The sequence below is a fragment of the Schistocerca gregaria genome, chromosome 2 (assembly GCF_023897955.1).
Source record: "Schistocerca gregaria isolate iqSchGreg1 chromosome 2, iqSchGreg1.2, whole genome shotgun sequence".
Taxonomy (NCBI): Eukaryota; Metazoa; Arthropoda; class Insecta; order Orthoptera; family Acrididae; genus Schistocerca; species Schistocerca gregaria.
This window is the reverse complement of record NC_064921.1, coordinates 592,513,907-592,540,116: the sequence shown is the minus strand read 5'-3', so window position 1 is coordinate 592,540,116 and position 26,210 is coordinate 592,513,907. Positions and strand designations below refer to the sequence as shown.

At 40.4% G+C, this 26,210-nt stretch overlaps 1 protein-coding gene across 4 annotated transcripts in view; it reads left to right on the top strand.

Moving 5' to 3' along the window:
• Positions 1 to 4,805: 4,805 nt before the first annotated feature.
• Positions 4,806 to 26,210, top strand: part of LOC126334230 (intraflagellar transport protein 46 homolog) — a 138,066-nt gene continuing 116,661 nt past the window's right edge. Inside the window, exons 1-2 of one of the 4 annotated variants that reach the window (XM_049996812.1) lie at positions 4,806 to 5,173; positions 5,482 to 5,649. In XM_049996812.1, the coding sequence (XP_049852769.1) occupies positions 5,120 to 5,173; positions 5,482 to 5,649 (222 nt within the window). In that variant the 5' untranslated portion in view covers positions 4,806 to 5,119. The remainder of the gene's footprint in view (positions 5,174 to 5,481; positions 5,650 to 26,210) is intronic. The other 3 variants (XM_049996811.1, XM_049996815.1, XM_049996814.1) reach the window with 3 other exon arrangements.

The window sequence follows — 26,210 nt, the reverse complement described above, 5'->3', positions numbered from 1 at the left end:
CTCTGCAATATCTGCTCACTGCATTGGTGGCAAAAGCAATGTCGGGTCGTGACGCCTGAGACAAATATAACAGACTCCCTACTGCTTCTAAATAAGGAACATTCTTGTCACATGCCACATCAGTCTCATTTACACTTAACTCCACTCCTACTTCCATTGGAGTACTTATGGGTTTGCAGTCGCTCATGCCGAATTTCTTTAATATTTTTTCCGTGTGTGATGATTGACTTATGCTCAATTCTTGTCTTTCTTCATCCTTAGTAATCTGCATACCTAAATAACGTTTGACGTCTCCCAAATCATTCATCTTAAACTTGGTTTGCAGCTGTTTCTTGAAAATTCTCATTTGGCCTTCACTTTCAGTCAGGATAAAGAAATCGTCCACCCATACCGCCATTATTATTATTTCTTCTTTTCTCCCTTTATAGTAAATGCTGGGATCTGCTTTGGATTGCTTCATATTCATGTTTATTAGAGTTACATGTAGACATCGATTCCAGCAACTTCCACTTTGTTTAACTCCATAAATACGTTTTCTCAAACGCCAAATCTTTTTTACTTTCTGATCTGGTTTTTATGGCCTCCCTTGGTGGAATGACATATATCTTCTCCTTCAATTTCCCATTAAAATATACCGTTTTAACATCCATATGATGAATTATTAAATTTCGTTTTACTGCCAAGGCTAAAAGATATCTCAATGATGCATACTTGACTACAGGTGAAAAAGTTTCTTCGTAATCTACCCCTTGTTTTTGTGAATATCCTTTTACCACAAGTCTTGCTTTGTATTTTGGTGATGAGCTTTCAGGGTTCTTCAAATTGAATACTCATCTTGCCTGGTTTCTTATCTCCTGGCATATCTATCCATTCAAAGGTTTCGTTCTGATATAAAGATTCTTATTCTCTCTTTATCGCTTCTTTCCATTCTTGAGAGTTTGGGCCACTATTTGCTTCTTTTGCAGTTCTTGGCTCATCATTAAAAGACTGTGCTGTATAATCTCAAAATCCGGATATTCCTTCGGTTTTGGTACACGAGAAGAACGCCTTACATTGTTTTCTTCATTTTTTTCATCCTCTAACTCATTGTCATCATAAATTGTATCCATTTGTCCTTGGCTGTCATCTTCCTCTTCTTCACTTTCTATTTCCTCACACAAGGTTTCACCTTCTGAACTAGGTGCAGTTGACTTAGTGGTTTTGCTCTCTTTAGAGTCCTTTCTATTTTCAAAGAATATTACATCTCTACTTGTGACAATCTTTTTAGTCAATGGATCCATTAATCGGTAGCCCTTTGAATTTTCACAATAGCCTACAAAAATATTCTTCTTAGTTTTCACATCCCATTTTCCTCTTAGCTGTTTTGGAATATGTGCCATTGCATCACACCAAAAAACCCTTATATTGCTTAGATCAGGTTTCTTTCCTATCCATATCTCATAAGGGGTTCTATTCTTTAATGCTTTTGTAGGTGATCTATTGTTCAAATATACAGCTGTTGACACTGCCTCTGCCCAAAAATCTTTGGATAATTCAACGTCAGTCATCATGCTCCTTGCTTCATCAACAATGGTCCTATTAGCCCTCTCAGCAACCCCATTTTGAGATGGGCTGTACCTTATGGTAGTTTGATGCCTGATTCCCTTTTCTGCCAGAAGTTTCTTCAATTTCCGGTTAATATATTCTCTCCCATTATCAGACCTGATGATCTTGATCTTCTTTCCCCTCCACTTTTCAACCATATTGCAATATTCCTCAAAGATATCACTCACATGGTCTTTAGAACTTAGAAAATAAACATGAGTATATCGTGAGCAATCATCAATAAACGTAAGAAAATAATTACTCCCACCTTTGGATTCACACTCCATCAGGCCACATACATCTGTGTGGATTAACTGTAAGACTTCTGTGGATTTACTCTTACTAGTCTTGAAGGGTAACATTGCTTGTTTTCCCTTTATACATGTCTCACAAGGATTCTTGGACGCACTAAAATTCTGTATTCCCTTTACCATATCCTTTATTATAGACATACTCTTTCTATTTAGATGTCCAAGCCTCCGGTGCCATAAGAAACCTTCTGCTGAATATACTGAATCACTAACATTTTTATGTTTACTGTCAATGGTATCCAACTTAAAAATACCCCTTTTGTTACTTGCTGTAGCTATAACTGCACTACTTTCACTGATTACTCTTGCACCCTGCATGTCAAAAGTGACTGTATTTCCTTTCTTCACAATTTCCCCTATAGAAAGCCGGTCAGTTGCCACATTTTTCGCATAATGAACATTGTGTGCCTTAACCATTTACACTTACATGTAGATCTAGTTTCCGAGCCAGGTGACACTGGACCTCGTTGCCATCAACCTACAAAAGCATTAAAGAATAGAACCCCTTATGAGATATGGATATGAAAGAAACCTGATCTAAGCAATATAAGGGTTTTTTGGTGTGATGCAATGGCACATATTCCAAAACAGCTAAGAGGAAAATGGGATCCGAAAGCTAAAAAGTATATTTTTTTAGGCTATTGTGAAAATTTAAAGGGGTACCGATTAATGGATCCATTGATCCCATATGAGTCTTATATTTGATGTCATAAAGAAGTGATTTATCTTTAACAATATGCACAGATGCACCTGAGTCTAAAATCCATTCCATATCACGATTACTCATCCCACCAAAAGAATAAAAACATGAGAGTGCCTTACCTTTGTTATTGGTCCTTCTCTCTGGGCTATCAGTAACATACCTCTTTTGCTGAGCGTCTGATCTTGGGCTTACGTTTTCTTTGGACTCAGACTCAATATGTCCCATCTTCTGACATTTATAGCACTTCACCGATTTCTTCTTTTTGTTTTTTGAGTAGAGAGCAGACGCACCTTCTTTCTCCAATGTACAACAGCTTGGAGCACTCTTTATGTCCTGCAGGATTTTCACCTTAACACAGTCGCCTGTGATTGGTATACCCGAGCTTTCAAATCCCATAATCATAGGTGCATACCTTTTGAGCAGTCCTACCAACAGCAATGTTCCTATCCATTCGTCAGCGATCTCGAATCTGATGTTTCTCAGTCGGTTCGACGTGGTTATTATTTTGTTAACATATTCGTCTACACTCTTACATTTGTCCAGACGAGTGGTAATTAACTCGCGTAATAATCCTACTTTTCTCGTAAGACCACCATCCTCGAATGCACTTCGTAAATTGTCTTAGACTTCTTTCGCTGTAGCAGCTTTTTCAACGTGAACATAATTCACCTAATCAATCAGTAATATCAATTTTGATTTTGCTTTCCTATCCTTACTTGAATAATTCTGATCTGTGGATTTCATTGTCCCATCTATTACGTCCCATAGGTCGTCTAAACGTAAATACGCTTCTGCTGTGAACTTCCAGGTTGCATAGTTTTCGCGACCTGTAAGTCTTTCAATCTGTGGAATTTGAGCCGCACTCATTCTTAACGGTAACTTGCTTTTTATTGCCGTAAAGAACACCTAAAAATAATGCGGAAAAAAATTGCGATCGTCTTGTAAGGATAACTCGCACTTCACGTAAACTGGAACTTTTCCAATACTTTCTCCGTACTATTTTATTGATATACTTATTCCAAATGCAGTCTGGGTCCCATAACCTATTGGAATTTGCGCAGATGAATAAGTATTAAGGAGAAAAAAGGACATTTTACTAATAACTATATTTGCACATTCAGGACAAAAATATTTACAGCGAACACAACAGAATAATTAGCGCACACAAAGAGTGTTAGACAATGCCAAAGAGGTCTATTTTACACAGTGCACTTTGCGCCGTCACACACGAAATATATTGTTCACACAATTCCAACAAACTTTTATACTCATAACTTCGCATTTACTAATTTTTTTGATTTTGTTTCGTGACTGTATGATACTGTTCCCTGTGTTTCCTGAGCAACAAATTACACGAATTATTCTTAATATTTCTGTTTTCGTGCTCGTCTGACCTATAGAACATCCAACAATGACTTATACACATCGGTGCACTCATATTCAGCACAGCAACAACGATTTGCGACAACAACAGTCTGTATCACACGAGCATTCACGCGAGATGGTTCAAATGGCTCTGAGCACTATGGGACTTAACATCTATGGTCATTAGTCCCCTAGAACTTAGAACTACTTAAACCTAACTAACCTAAGGACAACCCACAACACCCAGCCATCACGAGGCAGAGAAAATCCCTGACCCTGCCGGGAATCCAACCCGGGAACCCGGGCGCCGGAAGCAAGAACGCTACCGCACGACCACGAGATGCGGGCCACACGCGAGATACTGGCAAGGATACAGTACAACATTCCCGGGCTGTGCTGTATATTTCAAAAGTAGTTGGTGAGCTTAATATTATTGCGGAACCTTTCGATCTCACCCCTGTACATTCAATATTATTGCGCCTCAGGAAAGTTTGCGCAATTTTATTGACCGTCTACGGGGTGCTAACAGCGGCAGGACGGGAGGGACTCATTTTTTGCTATTCGATGCCTAAACAACTGACAGTCACACTACAAAAACCCCGAAGTGAGAGTAGGCGCTGCATAAACGCGACTACAGGTCTGCGCATTTTCTTGGGGCGCCCGATGGCAGTTTCTTAAACGAACCTTGAGATTGCATGGGAATTCCAAGCGATCAACGATCGATCGCTGCCCTATGGTGACACTACGGACGTCTGTATTAATAGAGAGTGCCGTGGCAACACACTTGTTTTTGCCGGAAGCCCCCGCGACTTTCTTGGATCTTTGCAGCGATCGGTCACTCGTGTATAGGGGAGCGCTTTCTGTGTGGTAGTTGCTAAGCAACAATAGTAACGAAGCAAAGGAAGACTACTGTAATCACGCTAGCTTGACTAGTAGAAATATTAATTACATAAGCGTTTTTAAATATTGTATAGATAACAATAATTGTATATTGCTATAATATTGGGCATCTTCATCTAAAAACGTACAAAGAAACTCATTTTTTAGGCTTTTCTTACTGGCGTGGTCGGTCAAACGCGTCGCTCTTGGATACGCATTTGAATCTTGTTATCGACAAGAAATACTTCACTTAGGCCTAGTCTGGATCATTTTTGATATGCTATCCAACAGAGGTTCTAACGATGAAGACGATATTTCTCCTAGAATTAAGGTAACTGCAGTTTAGTAGAAGACATCGTTTACGATTCGTTATAATTCAGTTTGTTTGTTATACCTTATAGAACAATCATGAAACGCATTTTTTTGCTGTAGTGATGTAACGAATACTTTAAACAAAGTTTACAACAATAGAGTATCACTTTCACAAACATATAAACTGTTTACATTTTTCAGAAGCTTCACAAATATAGTGGAGCGTCATTTGATAAGTTGTCGTTCTTTTCCTTGCTCGCAAGGTGTTTTTAATTCTGTCAGTGCCAGTTTCAGAGGTCCGTAAGTTTCACAACTATTAATTTGCAGTTGTCCGCGTCAACAATTTATGATGAAAGTGTCGATGTGGTTGATGCTGAAGAGGTGCAAAGCGTGTCGTCGTCGAACAGTAGCAATATAAATGAAGTTTACTGCCATACAGATAGTCCTCCCACACCTGTTCCCTATAGCAATTCCGACATCTTTCACAATGCGAAGGTACGAATACTGTAGTTTAAATGGCATTGTCCCCACTGACGCATGTATTTCTATCGGTTCAAACAAGTTAGCCGCTAAGCTTGTACCAGTATGCTTGTTAACAACAGTAGTAAACACCTGTGTTTAAAGTCTAAATTTCATCATGTTCTGATCTGGCCATATTTACAGACCAATATCTGTCAGTAATTTGCAGTGGTAACTATTATGGTATGAAATTTCGAACAGCTTGAATTATATTACTATACTGTAGCAATACGAATGCATTAAATATATGATTTTACCGTGCATTAATTTATTTTATTTTAACAACTTATGTTATTGACGAGGCAAGAACAGTAGAATTAATGTTGAACACAAACAACTCATACCTGTTCCACATTGTTACATTATGATTTATTGTGCAAGGAACATGAAAGTAACTAACATAAAGTCATCTGATCTATTGGATTTATCACAACAGAATAAAAGAGATTGCTGGAAAACAACCAGTGAAAATAGTAACAGATATTTTTTTTACATAATAAACTTGGCTGCCTGAAATCATAAGCCATTTATAATTTTTGGGGAATAGAGACCCTCCAAAGGTGGGCAGCATATTTTATATTATATTTGGCCTTTTTGAATAAGATTCTAGGGGTAGGACGTGTTGAATATACTACCTTTAAACATTTATAGATATGAATAAGTAAAAAATTAAGAACAATTCTCTCAGACGGGACAACGAAAGAACAGAAAATTATTGATACATTTTAAAATTATCTGAAGAATTTGAGAATTATTGTGTTCATTACCATAATTATGGCCTGTTTTCCTTTGCTGACCAATATATTAAAATTTTACCCTGTAAGCTATCCATGTATGCAGGTTATTATTATTTTCAGCTGTAACACAACTTTGGTAGTGTCTTTGTGACAGATTTACTGGCAGCTTCATCTTTTATTTCTGTTGCCATTAAATAATATATCTTCTTCTCTTCCTTTCCAGACTGCTATATTGTTAGTGCTTCAGATGCTCTTCACATAAAAATTTTTGCTAAAAATCAGCCATATCCTGATACAGTAGTAGTTTCTGCACTTTTCTAACCATAGGTTTCTCCAAAATTGAAAGGTAGTGTAAAGATGGAAATAACAGAGAAGAGCAGTATCTTACTTCAAGTCTTGGATCAAAGGCAGTGCACTACTGGTCAGAATGGAAATTACCCATTTTGCATGCTTTTCTTGATTGGTCATTAAGGAATTAGTTGCTTTTTGCTTTGGCAGAACGACACACAACAAAATACCTTTAAGTTAGAGTACTGTTTGCAAAGCAAACAAGATGTTACCTGGATTGATATTTCATGAGGCTACATGCACAGAAATTTTGTTGGCCCAAAGGCAATAGATTAAACCATAATTTAACTGAAAAGCGTTAAGAAACTTTTGTGATATCACAATTACTGCTGTTACATTTTCCATTTACACAATGCTTTGTCAAAGAAAGCTGTACAGAAAACACCTTCTGAACTAGGGACATCTGAGCCAGAATTTTGAGTCTGGTACCTAAACAACTGAGCCACCCTACTACAACTTTGAAAACATTAACATGTCCTTCTACATTTAGCATTGTCTTGAGCATGAAGAAATCAATAGAAATAAGTGATGAAGAAACAAGAAGAAGAAAAAGAAATAACACCTGTGTTTTGAATTTGCATGGTGTGAGAATTTCATTATGTGGTAAACACATAACATGATGACGATCACAGATGAAAAATCAAATCATATTCAAGATGCATGAAATTACTGTATTTGTTACATGAACATGTGAAAACAAGAGACAAAAAACAAAATGAAAAGACGTGCAGCCCTCTTCACATTTGGAATTAGGAAGGTAAATAGAAGGATACACTACTATTCAGCAGTTCATTTATCATGTGCATAAGGAGCATCAATATAGATGAAAATTATGTCAAATGAGGCTTGCAAGGTGTGGTGTAGAGGTGAAAAGGGCACAGATTTCAGATGGCCAAAGAAATTATTATTATCTTCAACTTATGAAACTATTTAGCAGAAGGTTGCAAATATCAATCAACAAAAATAGATCTATGTTCAGTGCATGCTTTTAAATCAGAATCTATAAGATGTGCAGGATGTTTAGGTTTTTATTTCTCCATAAGACTGTATACAATGTGATACATTGTATATGCCAGTGTGGGATATGAATGTTTGTAATTTCTGTTGTATAGTCTTGGAGGAGTTTTAAACTTGTGCAAGTCTGCCCCAGTCTTGGAGTTCCGGTGATGAGGTAACTTGTAAATGTCTGCCTTCCCCTTCACTCAGAAATGTTGGTCAAGTCTTATGTTTGTTATCCCCTTATTTCTCTAGAGAACAAAGGCCTTGTAATTGGTGATGGATATCCCAGAACAATGATGGAGACATATTGTTTGTAAGGCACTCCTGAAATGCCTCATAAGACCTTGTTTTGTGTTTGGGATGGAGACTGACTTTGGACTGAAGGCAATATCTTGGTGTGAAGTTGTGGTAGGAACATTCATTGTATGAGGAAGGAGGAGGATATTGGTGTTTAACGTCCCGTCGACAATGAGGTCATTAGAGACGGAGCACAAGCTCGGATTAGGGAAGGATGGGGAAGGAAGGCGGCCGTGCCCTTTCAAAGGAACCATCCCGGCATTTGCCTGGAGTGATCTAGGGAAATCACGGAAAACCTAAATCAGGATGGCCGGACGCGGGATTGAACCGTCGTCCTCCCGAATGCGAGTCCAGTGTGCTAAGCACTCATTCATTGTATGAAATGACAAGGAGAGAGAATAGCTGACTGGTATGAATTTCCTAGTGCCAACAACAGAAACAATTAAAGTAAAAGATAACATCAAACAATGGAAAGTCCATGTAGGAATATCAACAGTGTAGGAAAAGACAGAGAGCTACTTACTGTAAAGATTACATGTTCAGTTGCAGACAGCCACAATTAAATGACACACATAAGCTTTCAGCCACAGTCTTCGTCAGAGAAAGAGAAACACAACCTATTCACACACACAAGCAAGCACACTTCATGCACACATGACCACCAACTCCAGCAGTGTCATGTCTGTGTGTGAGGTGTGCTTGCTTATGTGAATGAATGTGGATGAAAGCCTAAGTTTGAGTGTCATTTAATTGTGCTTATCTGCAACTTAATGTGTGATCTTTAAAGTAAAAGATGCTAGTTAGAGCTTCTGGAACTTGTATGTTCTTACCTCAGAGAAGAAAGAGGGATTGGTTGGGGAATGTTGGAAAGGAGCAGCAGGTCACTAAGATCTTGTGTAGTAGGGACCTATCACGTCAGGATGAGATGGAGCACAGACTCAACAGCTGGAGCTGTCTCAACCTAAGGCCTGAGCAACTTGCTCTACCTTTAAAATCTTCTCCAACTAATTCCAATTTCATTCAGACACATACATTTGCAGACCACCATATGATGCACGGGGGATGTGCCTTGTACCATTACTAGTTGTTTCCTTTCCTGTTACTCTTGCAAATAGAGTGAGAGAATAATGACTGTGTATGTACTTCCATACAAGTACTAATATCTCTCATCTTTGTGGCCTTTACTTGAAATGCATATTGGCGGCAGTAGACCCAGTCTTCAGTCAGCTTCAAATGCTGATTCTCCAAATTTCCTCAATAGTGTTTCACAAAAAGAACATTGCCTTCCCCCCAGGAATTCTTATTTGAGCACATGAAGCATCTCTGTAACGTTCATATGTTGACCAAACCTATCAGTAACAGATCTAACAGATAGCCTCTGAATTGCTTCATTTTCTTCCTTTAACCTGACCTGGTGGAAGCAACTTACGAGTTCCAAGAGCTGTTGTTTGATTAAAATAGCTTTTTAATTAACATTTCAGGCTGTTGAACAGTATAGACTAGCTGCCAACCAATTGTTTTCTTTTTCAGCTGCCAGATGCTTGTTAAGTTAGCTGTTTCATAGGTATGTGCAGAGCCTGGATATGCTTGGTTGGCTGCATGCTGTCAACAAAGCCGCATGCTGTTATAATTATCAGTCACAAAGTAATTTTATTTGAGATATAGGGTTAGATTTTCTTTCAGTATTACTAGAAATTTCGCCTCCTGAAGGTAAGTACTGGCTAGCCATTCTGCCCTCATGTGCTTTAACTGTCACGAAAGTTCTTAAGTGGAACACTGAATATAAACTATGTGATCAAAAGTATCTGGATGCCTATTAGTGGACATTAATTTGTGGTGTGTCTACCCTTCACCTTTCTGATGACTTTAACTCTTCTGGGGCCACTTTCAATGAATGGGAGCCCATTCTTCCTCAAGACCCAAAACTAGTGAAAATAGTGATACTGGACACTGGTGTCTGGAACAAAGCCAGCATTCTAACTCAACTCGAATCTGTTCCATTGCATTTACTTCTGGACTGTGAGCTGGCTAGACCACTTCAGGAATGTTACTGTTCATAAACCATTGCCTCACAGATGCTTAGGACAGTGTGCATTGTCATGCTGGTGCAGAAAGAATCATTGTCTTTGAACTGTTCCTCTTCTGTACACAGTACACAAGACTGTAAATTGTGTTCATGTCCTTCTACATTTAGCATTGTCTTGAGCATGATAAGGGGACCACACGCTAATGACAAAAAAACACTCCCCATACCCTAACACCAGCTTCTCCATACTTCTCTGTTGGCACTACACATGACGACAGGTCACATTCTCCAGGAATTCACCAAACCCAAACTGTTCCATCAGACTGCCACAAAGTATAGGATGATTCACCACTGCTAATCACTCATTTTCATTCATAAATTGTCCAGTAGAATCACTCTACATCACCCCAAGACTCATTTATCATGGACTACAGAAATGTTTCACTTGTGAGGAGCTACTTGACAGTTGTACCCAATCCTTTTAATACCCACAGTCATTGTGCTAAGTGGACTGCTGGTAGCACTTTGGAACTCACAAGTGATTCATTCAGCTGGTTTTATGTGATTTTTTACATCCATTCTCTGTAGCAGAGCTTATCTATAAAAATAAAAATAAATTTTTGAACGCTCATACAACACAAGACATAAAGAAAACTTTATGCTCACTTCACATCACTTAAAATTATGTGTTCAGTCTCCTCAATATATAGCCACTAAAATTCACAACAAAATACAAGGGTGTGGTATAATGAATTTGAAGCTAAATATTTAAAAAAGCAAGTCACATGATTTTGTAATTCAAAGATGCTCCTCCTCAGTGCAAGATTTCATGAACGACGAAGCGATAGTTTGAGCTGGATCCCTAAAATAGAACAAAAATTTATGCTAGTTATAATGGGTGTAAATATTGTAAGTTTGAAAAATTTTAAATAAGTAAATTCTTCAACAATTAATATTGTAAGTGTGACAAAACTTAAATTAAGCGAATTGTAATTTTGATATGAATCATGGACCTTGCCGTTGATGGGGAGTCTTGCGTGCCTCAGCGATACAGATAGCCGTACCATAGGTGTAACCACAACGGAGGGGTATCTGTTTGAGAGGCCAGACAAACGTGTAGTTCCTGAAGAGGGGCAGCAGCCTTTTAAGTAGTTGCAGGGGCAACAGTCTGGATGATTGACTGATCTGGCCCTGAAACACTAACCAAAACGGCCTTGCTGTGCTGGTACTGCGAACGGCTGAAAGCAAGGGGAAACTACAGCCATAATTTTTCCCGAGGGCATGCAGCTTTACTGTATGGTTAAATGATGATGGGATCCTCTTGGGTAAAATATTCCGGAGGTAAAATAGTCCCTCATTCGGATCTCCAGGCGGGGAGTACACAGGAGGACGTCGTTATCAGGAGAAAGAAAACTGGCATTCGACGGATCAGAGCATGGATCACATAATTAATGAGCAGGTATTGAATAGAATTGGCGATAAGAGAAATTTGTGGCACAACTTGACTCAAAGAAGGGATCGGTTGGTAGGACATGTTCTGAGGCATCAAGGGATCACCAATTTAGTATTGGAGGGCAGTGTGGAAGGTAAAAATTATAGAGGAAGACCAAGAGATGAATACACTAAGCAGATTCAGGATAATGTAGGTTGCAGTAGATACTGGGAGATGAAGAAGCTTGCCCAGCCTAGAGTAGCAAGGAGAGCTGCATCAAACCAGTCTCTGGACTGAAGACCACAGCCACAACATGTCTCCTGTACATGAGACTTATGTTCTGAAATTCTGTATGTTATCAGATCACTGACAGTTGACTTGGGCAGCTTTAACAGTTTTGAACTATCCTGATGTTTTTGTCACTTTGGTGACATCCAGTGACAAGTCAATGTTCAAAGTCCCTGAGCTTTCCTGACTGACAACACAATGCTCCCTGCCTCCTTTTATTCTGGTACGACCATCTCTCGTGGCATCTAGTAGTCCATTTTGCATTACATAGGAGGGTTTGGCCACTTTTGATCATGTAGTGTGGTTCATATAGCAAATAAAAGAAAAAAGATCTCAAGTAAGGGAATTATTAAATTGTGTGCAGAATCTGTTCAGCAAAGAGGACACTTATGTTACTTTTTGGTTACTGGATTTTATAGTCTATGGTAGACTGAGTTCTGAAGGGTAACAGCACTGAAAGCTTATGGACTTTTTAAAGAGTGACAAGATTATGTTTCCAAGAAAGGAGTGGGAACTGCTGATTTAAGTATGCTGAGAACTATAATGCAATGAAAAATGTGTTTTGTTTTGATAACTGGCATATTCATGTACTAACTCCCGTACTTCACGATAATACAAAAATAGCTGCACTTCTGTAAACTTTTTCAGTGTTCCCTGTCAGTCGTATGTGAGGTGAATCCCACATTGCGTCGTAATACTCCAGAAGATGATGAACAAGTGTAGTGTAGGCGGTCTCTTTAGTAGACCTGTTGCATCTTCTAAGTGTTCTGCCAATAAATCACAGTCTTTGGTTTGCTTTCCCTATAACATTATCTATGTGGTCATTCCAATTTAAGTTATTTGTAACTGTAAAACCTAAGTATTTAGTGGAATTCATAGTCTTTAAGTTTATGTGATTTATAATGTAACCAAAATTTAGTGGATTCCTTTCATTACTCATGTGGATAATGTCACACTTTTCATTATTTAGAATCATTGCCTTTTTGTATCATGTAGATATCTTGTCTAAATCATTTTGCTATTGGATTTGATGACTTTACAAGATGGTAAAAGACAGCATCATCGGTAAACACTCTAAGAGAGCTGCTCAGATTGTCCCCTAAATTGTTTATATATATCAGGAAAAGCAGAGGGCTTATAACACTTTCTTCTGTAATACCAGATATCATTTTTGTTTTACTCAATGACTTTCGATCTGACAGGAAACCATGAATCCAGCCACACAACTGTGACAATACTCCCTAGGCAGGCAAGTTAATTAGAATTTGTTCGTGAGGAATGGTGTAAAAAGCTTTCTAGAAATCTAAAAATGTGGAATCAATTTGAAATCCCTGTCAGCAACACTCATTATTTTGTTTGAATAAAGATCTAGTTGCATTTCACAAGAACAATATTTTCTGAATCTGTGTTGGTTATTTGTCAATAAATCATTTCATTTCAAGTAATTCATAATTTTAGAACACAGTATATGTTCCAAAATTCTACTGCTAATTAACATTAGTGAGTTGAGTCTGTAATTCAGCATATATCTCCTATTTCCATTCAAGTATTGGTGTGACATGTACAACTTTTCAGACTGGGTATGGATCTTTTATCACATGACCAGGTGAATATGATTGCTAAGTGTGGAGCTATTGTGTAAGAGTACTCCGAAATTACCTAACTTGTATACAGTACTGACTTGAGGCCTTGCCTTTATTAAGTGGTGTTAGCTGCTTCACTTCACTAAGGATATATATTTCTAAGCTGCTCCTGGTGACAGTTAACTTGATTCAAATTATGGAATATTTATTTCGTCTTCTGTGGTGAAGGTATTTTGGAAAGCCGTGTTTAGTAATCTGCAACATTACCATTGTTGCTGTGCATTGAAGATATTGTGTCTTGGTTCTGTTGTATGTTACACATGATCAGAATCTCTTTGGAATTTCTGCCAGATTTTAGGATGGGTTTTCTATTTAAATCATCTCACACTGAAGTCTTTGCTAAATTTTGAGCTTCAGTGAAATATCACCAATGTTGGAGATATTGCATTCTTTTAAATTTGGCATGCTTTCTTCCTTGATTCCACAACAGTGTTCTGACCTGTTTTGTGTACCGTGGAGGATCAGTACCATCTCTTATTAATTTACTTGGTGTGTATCAGTTGCTGGTGTACATCAAAGCTTTAGTAATACGCCACCAATCGTGGACATTTTTCATTCTTTTAAATTTGGCATGATTTCTTTGTTGCTTCCACAACAGTGTTCTGGCCTGTTTTGTGTACCATCGAGAATCAGTACCATCTCTTACTAATTTAGTTGGTGTATATCAGTTGCTGTCAATTTTTTCAGTTTAAACTAGAACTTGTCTACGTAGTCAGATTGGAAGGAGTGGAAAGGTGTGAAGCAAATTTTTATTTGCTTATTTAAATAGATATATTTTGCATTTATATTTGGTGGATTTGGACGCTGTGGTAGTCACAGTCTCGCTACAACAACCTTGTAGTCACTAATCCCTGTACCTTTCTAATGTTAAATAATGTTACCAAGCTTGGTAGGGTATATAAGGGGCTTGAATATGTCAGATGTTGAGTGATCACTGTGGAGGACACGGAGGTGCCACATACTTGCTTGAGATGGTGTTATCAGGAACTGACAGAGTTTGAAAGGGGTCTCATTGTGGGTCTCCATTCATCCAGCTAGTTGAATTGTACAGTATCCAGATCTGTGGGGTACTTGCATGTGACAGTGGCCCAATAGTCTGTACCTGAGGGCAGACTGGCACTCTCATCGTTAAGGTACTGGTCAACTATGTCTGCCCATCACAAGGAAGGCTCCTGCCATTGTTCACCAGGCACATTGTAACCCCTTCACAGCTACACTTGTCATCAGAGGACAGGTAATGGACTCCCTACAAATTTTTTGTCATGCTGCACCATTGGCTGGAGACTACAGGCAGCCAGACTGGGGAATTACTGCCCCATGAGCAGGCTGTCCTTAATGCCACAAAATGCATTGATGAGCCAAAACATTATGAACACTTCCTTAACAGCTTGTTTCTCTGTCTTTGGAATGAAATGCATCACTGATTCTGTATATTAGGGATCCGACAGTGTGTTGGTAGGTTTGTGGAGGTATGTGGCATTAGATGCCTTGCATAGGTCATGCAATTTGCATAAATAATGGGTTGCTGATTTGCGTTTGCAGTGATGGCACACGATAGTGACCCAGACTGGTTCCGTAGAATTTACATCAGGTAAATTCGGTTACTAAGACATCAGCTTGAGTTCTTTATAATGCTCCTCAATCCACTGTAGCACAGTTCTGGCTCTGAAACATGAACATTAATACTGCTGAAAAATAACATTGCCATCAGAGATGAAATAAAGCGTGAAGGGATACAGGTGGTTTGCAGTTGTCAGTGTGTCACTGATTACTACCACAAGTTCCTTGCAAGTGCAGGAGAATGTCTCCCATAGCATAATACTGCTCCCACTAGTCTGCATCCATGGTGTTCTGCACGTTTTGAGTTGCCATCCACCTCGATGATGGCATTTGTGGAGATGACCAGTGACCTAGTGTAGCAAAAATGTGATTCAGCCAAAGAGCTGGTATTTTCCATTGATTGATGGTCAAATCCCCATGGTCCTGTGCCCACTGCAGTAGTAATTTACGATGTCATTGGGTCAACATGTGAACGTGCAGGGGTGATTTGTTGCAGAGCTTCATGTTCAACAATGTATAATGAACAGTGTGCCCCAGAACATTTGTGTGTGCACCAGGATTATGGTCCTTTGGCGGAGATGCCACAGATCCCCATCTATCATACTTCACAGAGCAGACAAGCCTACGAACCCCCTGTTATGTGAAGAGTCGTGGACATCCAACCATTTACCACCTAGTGGGAGTTTCACTGTCCTACCTCTTTCTGTACATCTACATCTACATCTACATGACTACTCTGCAATTCACAATTAAGTGCTTGGCAGAGGGTTCATCGAACCACAATCATACTATCTCTCTACCATTCCATGCCTTAACAGCACGAGGGAAAAACGAACACCTAAACCTTTCCGTTCGAGCTCTGATTTCTCGTATTTTATTTTGATGATCATTCCTACCTATGTAGGTTGGGCTCAACAAAATATTTTCGCATTCGGAAGAGAAAGTTGGTGACTGAAATTTCGTAAAAAGATCTTGCCGCGACGAAAAGCGTCTTTGCTGTAATGACTTCCATCCCAGTTCGCGTATCATATCTGCCACATTCTCTCCCCTATTACGTGATAATACAAAACAAGCTGCCGTTTTTTGCACCCTTTCGATGTCCTCCGTCAATCCCACCTGGTAAGGATCCCACACCACGCAGCAATATTCTAACAGAGGACGAACGAGTGTAGTGTAAGCTGTCTCTTTAGTCGACTTGTTGCATCTTCTAAGTGTCCTGCCAATGAAATGCAACCTTTGGCTCGCCTTCCCCACAATATTATCTATGTGGTCTTTCCAACTGAAGTTGTTCGTAATTTTAACACCCAGGTACTTAGTTGAATTGACAGCCTTGAGAATTGTACTATTTATCGAGTAATTGAATTCCAACGGATTTCTTTTGGAACTCTTGTGGATCACCTCACACTTTTTGTTATTTAGCATCAACTGCCACCTGGCACACCATCCAGCAATCTTTTCTAAATCGCTTTGCAACTGATACTGGTCTTCGGATGACCTTACTAGACGGTAAATTACAGCATCATCTGCGAACAACCTAAGAGAACTGCTCAGATTGTCACCCAGGTCATTTATATAGATCAGCAACAGCAGAGGTCCCAGGACACTTCCCTGGGGAACACCTGATATCACTTCAGTTTTACTCCATGATATGCCGTCTATTACTACGAACTGCGACCTTCCTGACAGGAAATCACGAATCCAGTCACACAACTGAGACGATACCGCATAGGCCCTAAGCTTGATTAGAAGTCGCTTGTGAGGAACGGTGTCAAAAACTTTCCAGAAATCTAGAAATACGGAATCAACTTGAGATCCCCTGTCGATAGCAGCCATTACTTCATGCGAATAAAGAGCTAGCTGCGTTGCACAAGAGCAATATTTTCTGAAACCATGCTGATTACGTATCAATAGATCATTTCCTCCGAGGTGATTCACAATGTTTTAATACAGTATATGCTCCAAAACCCTATTGCAAACCGACGTCAGTGATATAGGTCTGTAGTTACTCCTACTACCCTTCTTAAACACTGGTGCGACCTGCGCAATTTTCCAATCTGTAGGTACAGATCTATCAGTGAGCGAGCGGTTGTATATGAGTGCTACGTAGGAAGCTATTGTATCAGCGTAATCTGAAAGGAACCTAATCGGTATACAATCTGGACCTGAAGACTTCGCAACCCCTAAGGTATCTACTTCTAAGAAACTCATGCTAGCAGCTGTCCGTGTTTCAAATTCTGGAATATTCCATTCATCTTCCTTGGTGAAGGAATTTCGGAAAACTGCGTTCAATAACTCCGCTTTAGCGGCACAGTCGTCGGTAACAGTACCATCGGCACTGCGCAGCGAAGGTATTGACTGCGTCTTGCCACTTGTGTACTTTACATATGACCAGAATTTCTTCGGATTTTCTACCAAATTTCAAGACAATGTTTCGTTGTGGAACTTATTAAAGGCATCTCGCATTGAAGTCCGTGCCAAATTTCGTGCGTCTGTAAATTTTAGCCAATCTTCGGGATTTCGTGTTCTTCTGAACTTCGCATGCTTTTTCCGTTGCCTCTGCAACAGCGTTCAGACCTGTTTTGTGTACTATGGGGGATCCGTTCCATCGCTTACCAATTTATGAGGTATGAATCTCTCAATTGCTGTTGCTACTATATCTTTGAATTTGAGCCACATCTCGTCTACATTTGCATAGTCAGTTCGGAAGGAATGGAGATTGTCTCTTAGGAAGGCTTCCAGTGACACTATATCCGCTTTTTTAAATAAAATTATTTTGCATTTGTTTCTCGTGGATTTGGAAGAAATGGTATTGAGCCTAGCTACAACGACCTTGTGATCACTAATCCCTGTATCTGTCATGATGCTCTCTATCAGCTCTGGATTGTTTGTGACTAAGAGGTCAAGTATGTTTTCGCAACCATTTACAATTCGCGTGGGTTCGTGGACTAAGTGCTCGAAATAATTTTCGGAGAAAGCATTTAGGACAATCTCGGAAGATGTTTTCTGCCTACCACCGGTTATGAATAAGTATTTTTGCCAACATACAGAGGGAAGGTTGAAGTCCCCACCAACTATAACCGTATGAGTGGGGTGTTTATTTGTTACGAGACTCAAATTTTCTCTGAACTGTTCCGCAACTATATCATCGGTGTCTGGGGGTCAGTAGAAGGAGCCTATTATTAACTTAGTTCGGCTGTTAAGTATAACCTCCACTCATACCAATTCGCACGGAGTATCTACTTTTACTTCACTACAAGATAAACCACTACTGACAGACACAAACACTCCACCACCAATTCTGCCTAATCTATCTTTCCGGAACACCGTCTGAGACTTCGTAAAAATTTCTGCAGAACTTATTTCAGGCTTTAGCCAGCTTTCTGTACCTATAACAATTTCAGCTTCTGTGCTTTCTATTAGCGCTTGTAGCTCAGGGACTTTCCCAGCACAACTACAACAATTTACAACTACAATTCCGACTGTTCCTTGATCCAAGCACGTCCTGTATTTACCATGCACCCTTTGAGATTGCAGCCCACCCCATACTTTCCCGAGGCCTTCTAACCTAAAAAACTGCCCAGTCCACACCACACAGCCTCCGCTACCCGTGTAGCCGCCAGCTGAGTGTAGTGAACTCCTGATCTATTCAACGGAACCCGAAACCCCACCACCCTCTGGCGCAAGGCAAGGAATCTGCAGCCAACACGGTCGCAAAATTTCTGAGCCTCTGATTCAGACCCTCCACCTGGCTCTTCACCAAAGGTCTGCAGTCAGTTCTGTCGACAATACTGCAGATTGTGAGCTCTGCCTTTATCTCGTAAGCAAGACCGGCAGCCTTCACCAAATCAGATAGCCGCTGGAATCCAGAGAGAATTTCCTCAGATCCAAAGCGACACACGTCATTAGTGCCGACATGTGCCACCACCTGCAGCTGGCTGCACCCTGTGCCCTCTATGGCACCCGGAAGGACCCTTTCCACATCAGGAATGACTCCTCCCAGAATACACACAGAGTGCACACTAGATGTCTTCCCCTCCTTAGCCACCACATCCCTAAGGGACCCCATTACGCGCCTAACATTGGAGCTCCCAACTACCAATAAGCCCACCTTCTGCGATTGCCCGGACCTTGAAGGCTGAGAATGATCCTCTGAAACAGGGCAGGCAGCTGCATCTGGCTCAGCCAGAGACAGTGCCTGCAACCCGTTTGTCAGACGCACCGGGGAGGCTTTCTGATCAGCCTCCGGGGACGTCTTTCGCTGCCTGCCATGCCTTGGAACGACCTCCCAATCAACTACAGGGGAGGGCTCAGCCCCACTGCAGGCAGCAACCAGGGCAACCACAGTGGCAGACTGGTCTGGGGACAGACGGGACGAGGTTGAAATCCCCGTGATACCCAAGTCCGGCTCCCCACAGTGGTGACCGAAGTCAGCGCCGCTTGCAGCTGTGAGCGAAGGGATGCCAACTCAGCCCTCATCCGAACACAGCAATCGCAGTCCCTGTCCATTCTAATTGATGTTGAACAACAGTTACTGAAACACGAGTCTGTGCCTAGATAACGCAAGTGAAACACGCAAAGAATGTATTAACTAACCTGTACAAATGCCTAACGACTGCGCTACAATCTGCCTGAATTTACGATTACAGTAACTAAAACTCGAAATTACACCTCCTATACGAACCTCACACGCAATTTAAGTAAGAATCTACGAAGTAAACACTAAAGCGCGATGCTACAACTCTCAAATACTAAAATACACCCGAAATTTATGAATTAAATAATGCAAGTACCAAAAACAGGCAAAGAAATTAAGAATTAAACTATGTAACAAATAAGTAAGCTAGGGGTATACGACTTGCTTCTGCAGCTGCTTATCCAACGGCGGTAGGGAGCACACTGTAGATACTCACTACAGTAGCACATGAACATTCAACCACCTTCACCATTTTCAAGATACTTGTTCACAGGCTCTGTGTAATAATAATCTGCCCATTGTCAGAGTAGCTTATCTCATTGGATTTCCCCATTTGCAGCCGATATCTTTGCTAGAGCCATCCCCCGTCCCTGTCTGCTATGCTTACTTACTTTTGTTACCACATCACATATCCACAATCCCACCAGGAAGCATCCAATGCTGCGGTGGGCTGTAGTCAATGTTTTGGCTCATGCTGATGAATTATGTCGGTGTGTGACAGTGACCTGGGGAGAGGTTCCATTCTTCCAATGTTTTGTATAGACACAGTGATGTTGTTGCTGGTGTCATAGTACGGGGGATTCATAGTGTATGATGTTAGGTCACAGCTGGTGGTGACGGAGGGAACTCTGATGTTACAGTGGTACATCATGGACATCCTGCTCCTCCTATGTTACTTCTCATGTGACAGTATTATGGTGCCATTTTTCAACAGGGCAATGCTCATTCACATATGGCTCATGTCTCTATGAACTCTCTGCATGGTGCTGAAATACTCTTGTGACAAGCAAGATCTGCCCCAATAGAAATGTGTGGCAGCAGCTTGGAAGTCATTTCTGTTCCATTAGCAGTATCCAGGATATCAAGGACCAGTTGTGTCAGCTGTGGGCCAGCTTACATCAGGAGAGGATACAATAGCTTTATGAAACCATTCACTACTAAACCAATGCAAGTATCCAGGCCAGAAGGGGATGAAACATCATATTGATTAGTGGACTAATACTTCCAATTGTAAATTTGACTTGAGCTTGTAATCACTAAAATAATCATTAAATTTTTTCCTTCCCTTCTGGATGATTCACTTTCTGTCAGGCAGTGTATACACTCCTGGAAATTGAAAAAAGAACACATTGACACCGGTGTGTCAGACCCACCATACTTGCTCCGGACACTGCGAGAGGGCTGTACAAGCAATGATCACACGCACGGCACAGCGGACACACCAGGAACCGCGGTGTTGGCCGTCAAATGGCGCTAGCTGCGCAGCATTTGTGCACCGCCGCCGTCAGTGTCAGCCAGTTTGCCATGGCATACGGAGCTCCATCGCAGTCTTTAACACTGGTAGCATGCCGCGACAGCATGGACGTGAACCGTATGTGCAGTTGACGGACTTTGAGCGAGGGCGTATAGTGGGCATGCGGGAGGCCGGGTGGATGTACCGCTGAATTGCTCAACACGTGGGGCGTGAGGTCTCCACAGTACATCGATGTTGTTGCCAGTGGTCGGCGGAAGGTGCACGTGCCCGTCGACCTGGGACTGGACCGCAGCGACGCAAGGATGCACGCCAAGACCGTAGGATCGTACGCAGTGCCGTAGGGGACCGCACCGCCACTTCCCAGCAAATTAGGTACACTGTTGCTCCTGGGGTATCGGCGAGGACCATTCACAACCGTCTCCATGAAGCTGGGCTACGGTCCCGCACACCGTTAGGCCGTCTTCCGCTCACGCCCCAACATCGTGCAGCCCGCCTCCAGTGGTCTCGCGACAGGCGTGAATGGAGGGACGAATGGAGACGTGTCGTCTTCAGCGATGAGAGTCGCTTCTGCCTTGGTGCCAATGATGGTCATATGCGTGTTTGGCACCGTGCAGGTGAGTGCCACAATCAGGACTGCATACGACCGAGGCACACAGGGCCAGCACCCGGCATCATGGTGTGGGGAGCGATCTCCTACACTGGCCGTACACCTCTGGTGATCGTCGAGGGGACACTGAATAGCGCACGGTACATCCAAACCGTCATAGAACCCATCGTTCTACCATTCCTAGACCGGCAAGGGAACTTGCTGTTCCAACAGGACAATGCACGTCCGCATGTATCCCGTGCCACCCAACGTGCTCTAGAAGGTGTAAGTCAACTACCCTGGCCAGCAAGATCTCCGGATCTGTCCCCCATTGAGCATGTTTGGGACTGGATGAAGCGTCGTCTCACGCGGTCTGCACGTCCAGCACGAACGCTGGTCCAACTGAGGCGCCAGGTGGAAATGGCATGGCAAGCCGTTCCACAGGACTACATCCAGCATCTCTACGATCGTCTCCATGGGAGAATAGCAGCCTGCATGCTGCGAAAGGTGGATATACACTGTACTAGTGCCGACATTGTGCATGCTCTGTTGCCTGTGTCTATGTTCCTGTGGTTCTGTCAGTGTGATCATGTGATGTATCTGACCCCAGGAATGTGTCAATAACGTTTCCCCTTCCTGGGACAATGAATTCACGGTGTTCTTATTTCAATTTCCAGGAGTGTATATTTTTCACAGGAAATTGGTGACCTGCATGTGTAACCACAATACATTTGTCATGCATGGCTAAATGATTCTGTTTTTTTGTGTGTCAGATTTATTTCCGTTTCCAAGCTATCAATGACTTTCTTTGTAAATTATAGACTGCAGCAATCAGTCGTCCTTTTCAAATTTTATTATGCAGATCCAGATTTCGGCTAGAAGCTAGCCATTCTCAATACACTATTATTTTTGCTCAATGCATGTCAGTCCCTGTTGATCCGGCTTCACCCACAGTTCATTGAATAGTATTCAACAGGGACTGACATGCATTGAGCAAAAATAATAGTGTATTGAGAATGGCTAGCTTCTAGCTGAAATCTGGATCTGCATAATAAAATTTATAAAGGATAACTGATTGCTGCAATCTATAATTTACAAATCAATATAACAGTCGTTGAGTGCAACCGCTTTCCAAATGGAAGGTAAACTAATGACTTTCTTTGTCCTCATTATCAGGAGCTAACTGCATACCAAAAGACCATGTAGTTAGCCTAGTACTATACAGCATGTTAGTATGACAGTTAACTCCTGATGATAACAACAGAGCACATTGTTGAAATATTGAATATGGTATACAAAAATGTCTGACACAGCAAGAAAACTCAGAAATATTTATTCAAGAATACTGTCATGAGAAACTGTGTTCTTATACTTGTCATGCAGTTTTACCACAAGCATTGCTTTTTTGCCGTGTAGTTAAAATGAAAAAAATCCTTGAATGTAGATATTTGGATACTTTGTAGAAAGATTGGCTAATGAGGTAGGTTTTTAATTTTCTTTTCAACTGGTTGAGATTCGAAATTTCTTACTTTAAGTTAAGAAGGGAGCTTGTTGAATACATTTGCGCCATAGTACACACTCTGAACACTAGACAAGGAGGCAAAGTTGGCATGAAAATTATTATTTTTTTTTTACTTTTTTGAGTTTCTGTAGATCATGGTTCAGCTGAAATTGATTTTTTACTGTCAGCAACAAAAACCACTAAGGAATAAATATGTTGGGAACTCTGTGTAAGAATTTCAAGATTCTTCAGAGGCTTCTGTGAGATGCACAGTTATCTTACTTTACATTGTATTCCACTGCAGTAACCTAGCAATACACAAAATCGATCCAAGTAACACTAATATGTCTTTCTTCATAGGCCTCTTGTGACTTCACATGGGGGGAAAAGAGAGAGAGAGAGAGAGAGAGAGAGAGAGAGAGAGAGAGAGAGAGAGAGTACAGAAGGGGCAACATTAGTATCACACAGAACAATGGGTGTGAGTAGTACAAATTAAAAGAACATAGTGAGTGTGAGTCAGCACTGCTTCGTGCATCTATAGGCGCAAGTCGTACAGGTAGCCCCTACTGGCCGGTTCATGCTGATACAGTTGGCAGTTGATTTAAGGAAGCAAGTGCAGTGACACCACACTCGGCACACTCATACCTACACACACTAGTAGCAGGATACAGGATCTACTGTTCACTTGTGCCAAACAAACACTTTGTTTGCTTTGGATTCACTGCCCCGAGAGATAGTGCTGTGGCAATATGGAATAAAAATATGCAAGATCAACTAGCTCTCATGTTTTCAGGCATACACAATCAGAGATGTGTCTAAGTACAAAACATGCTTCTTGATTAGTGTATCAAATTTAGGGATGTTCCAAAAATGTCAGTATATCAAAACATCAATATTTCATCTTAATAATATCCATACACAAGAGAGATATTTTAAATATTGATTCATAGATTAATCGATATTTAGTACTGAATATTGAAAGTGATATTTTTATTGTCTGTCTTTTCTTGATTCATAGGCACTGTAGTTCTCATCAGAAGATTTCCTGCCCATTCCAACTACTACCAATCTTTTCAACCTGACATTAAATGTCTTACAATGAGCTTAAATTAATTTCATATTCAGTACTACAAACGAGTACCAAATTTGAGCATGGTAGTATCTATACTGCTTATTCATGGAACCTTGTTACTACCATATGTCATTTCTACTACTGCAAATGATAAGTGCAAGGTGCAAAACGCACACATTTGGTGACAACACTGTGTCAGAATGATGGAAATTATTACTCCCTGCTCCCAACTGTGAGGCAAAATGTGCACTTCTCTTATCCACTGATTGTGTGGATCAATAAAAGATAGACTCACTGTAAAAATAATGTACACTTGGCACAGAAATCAGGTAGATTGCTGTACTGGTAGTTAATGGAAAATGAACCCTGTTGTCTGAAATGTTTATTCATCATTTCACACCTCTTTTGTCAGAAATTGCTCAGAAATAGTTAATATGACAAGCATCTTCTGTTTCGTGTGATCTGAGGCTTTCCCAGCGAATGTGCTGTATCCCAGGTTCTTGGGTGTCCAGCCGGATCCGATCATCGAAGTTCCACGATATTTCGGCAAATAACCGTTCCGCCATCATCAGGTGGTGCTGGTGGAATGGAATTCAGCACCACCTGATGATGGCGGAATGGTTATTTGCCGTTCCTTACTAGATTTGCTTGTGCCAGAGAAGCAAACTGACAAGGAAACTTACTGAACAAAGAGTTATGTTATTGTCTGCTGGTGATGTGTTTTTTTTTTTTTTTAATTTAAGTAAGTGATTTCTTAGAACGTTGTGTGCCTTTTATAGATGGCTATAATAAAGTGTTTATCAATTTTTAAGCTTTTGTGAATCATTTCTGTGACTTCAATGAGTTTCTTTTAATCTCTGTAAATATTGAAAATATCGACTGATGTATCGAAATATCGATATCTTTGTCTCAATCACATCAATATGTTTTATAAATGTCGATACATTATACATTGATATCTTAAGAAATTTTTTAATCACTAATCCAATTTCTTGACTCCATGTTAATGCCTTGTTCTGCTGGACCCCAAAGAATTTTATGCAGTGTATTTCATTTAGTATATGCTCATTAAAGGAAGTACCTTACACACCACTTGAGAGACGTTATGGGGTAGTGAGCAAAACTTACTTTGACTCAGTCTTTAAACAGCCTTTTGCGGTTTTTCCACGAGCGACCCGAGATCTCTACTACATTCGATAAATGATTATGGAAAATACTTAATACTTGAGAATTATCATTTGTGATTTTGTCATGCTGCTTAGTTATGATGTTAGATTGTCCTGTGCTGCCCTCATTTCGTTGTCTTCCAAGTAGATCTAACTTTGTTGACATAATTGTTAACTTCTGACCAAATTTGCAATTTTCAAAATTTTTAGTAGGCATTTGGAATATATCTCAAAGTAATTTTTGTAGTATTATTGTGGAAATGCTCATTCTGGTATTATCAGCTGGTGTCATTGATTTTTGTGAATATTTGTTTGTGTTACATGGTACTTTGTTTCTTGTGTCCATCATAATCAGACACTGAATTTACCACCAGTTAAACATCCTGTTTTTTACACTGAATTTCATGTATCAAGAAATTATATATCGGGATTCTACTCTTGTGTTCAATTTGTTTTTTACTTGTGACATAGGATAATAAACATTCCAAATTCCTAAGAAAGACTCAAAAATTGCCAGTGGGCTTCTTTATGAAACTGTGATTATAAGGCGCATAATTTGCAGTAGCAATTGTCAACTAATGCTTTTATGTGCTATGTCGTCAAAATCTGATTGTTTCAATATTTTTGAGTATGTAATCCATTTTTATGTATGTGTCAACTTCTTTTGGAAATTTTTGGTAAGGTCTCATGGGATCAAACCCAACTTCCTTTATTCCCATATTTATTCTATGACAATGTAAATACTAGTGCATAGCTTTTCCGTACTTGTAGTTCATGGTGTTTAGTCAAGCACAGAGCATTACATTTTTCTTTTGTCCATCCTAATCATTCTCCCTTAACTTGAGAAAAGCTTTGGGCTATGCTTTTTGATAATTTTACTGAAGATACACTACTGGAAATTGAAATAAGAACACCGTGAATTCATTGTCCCAGG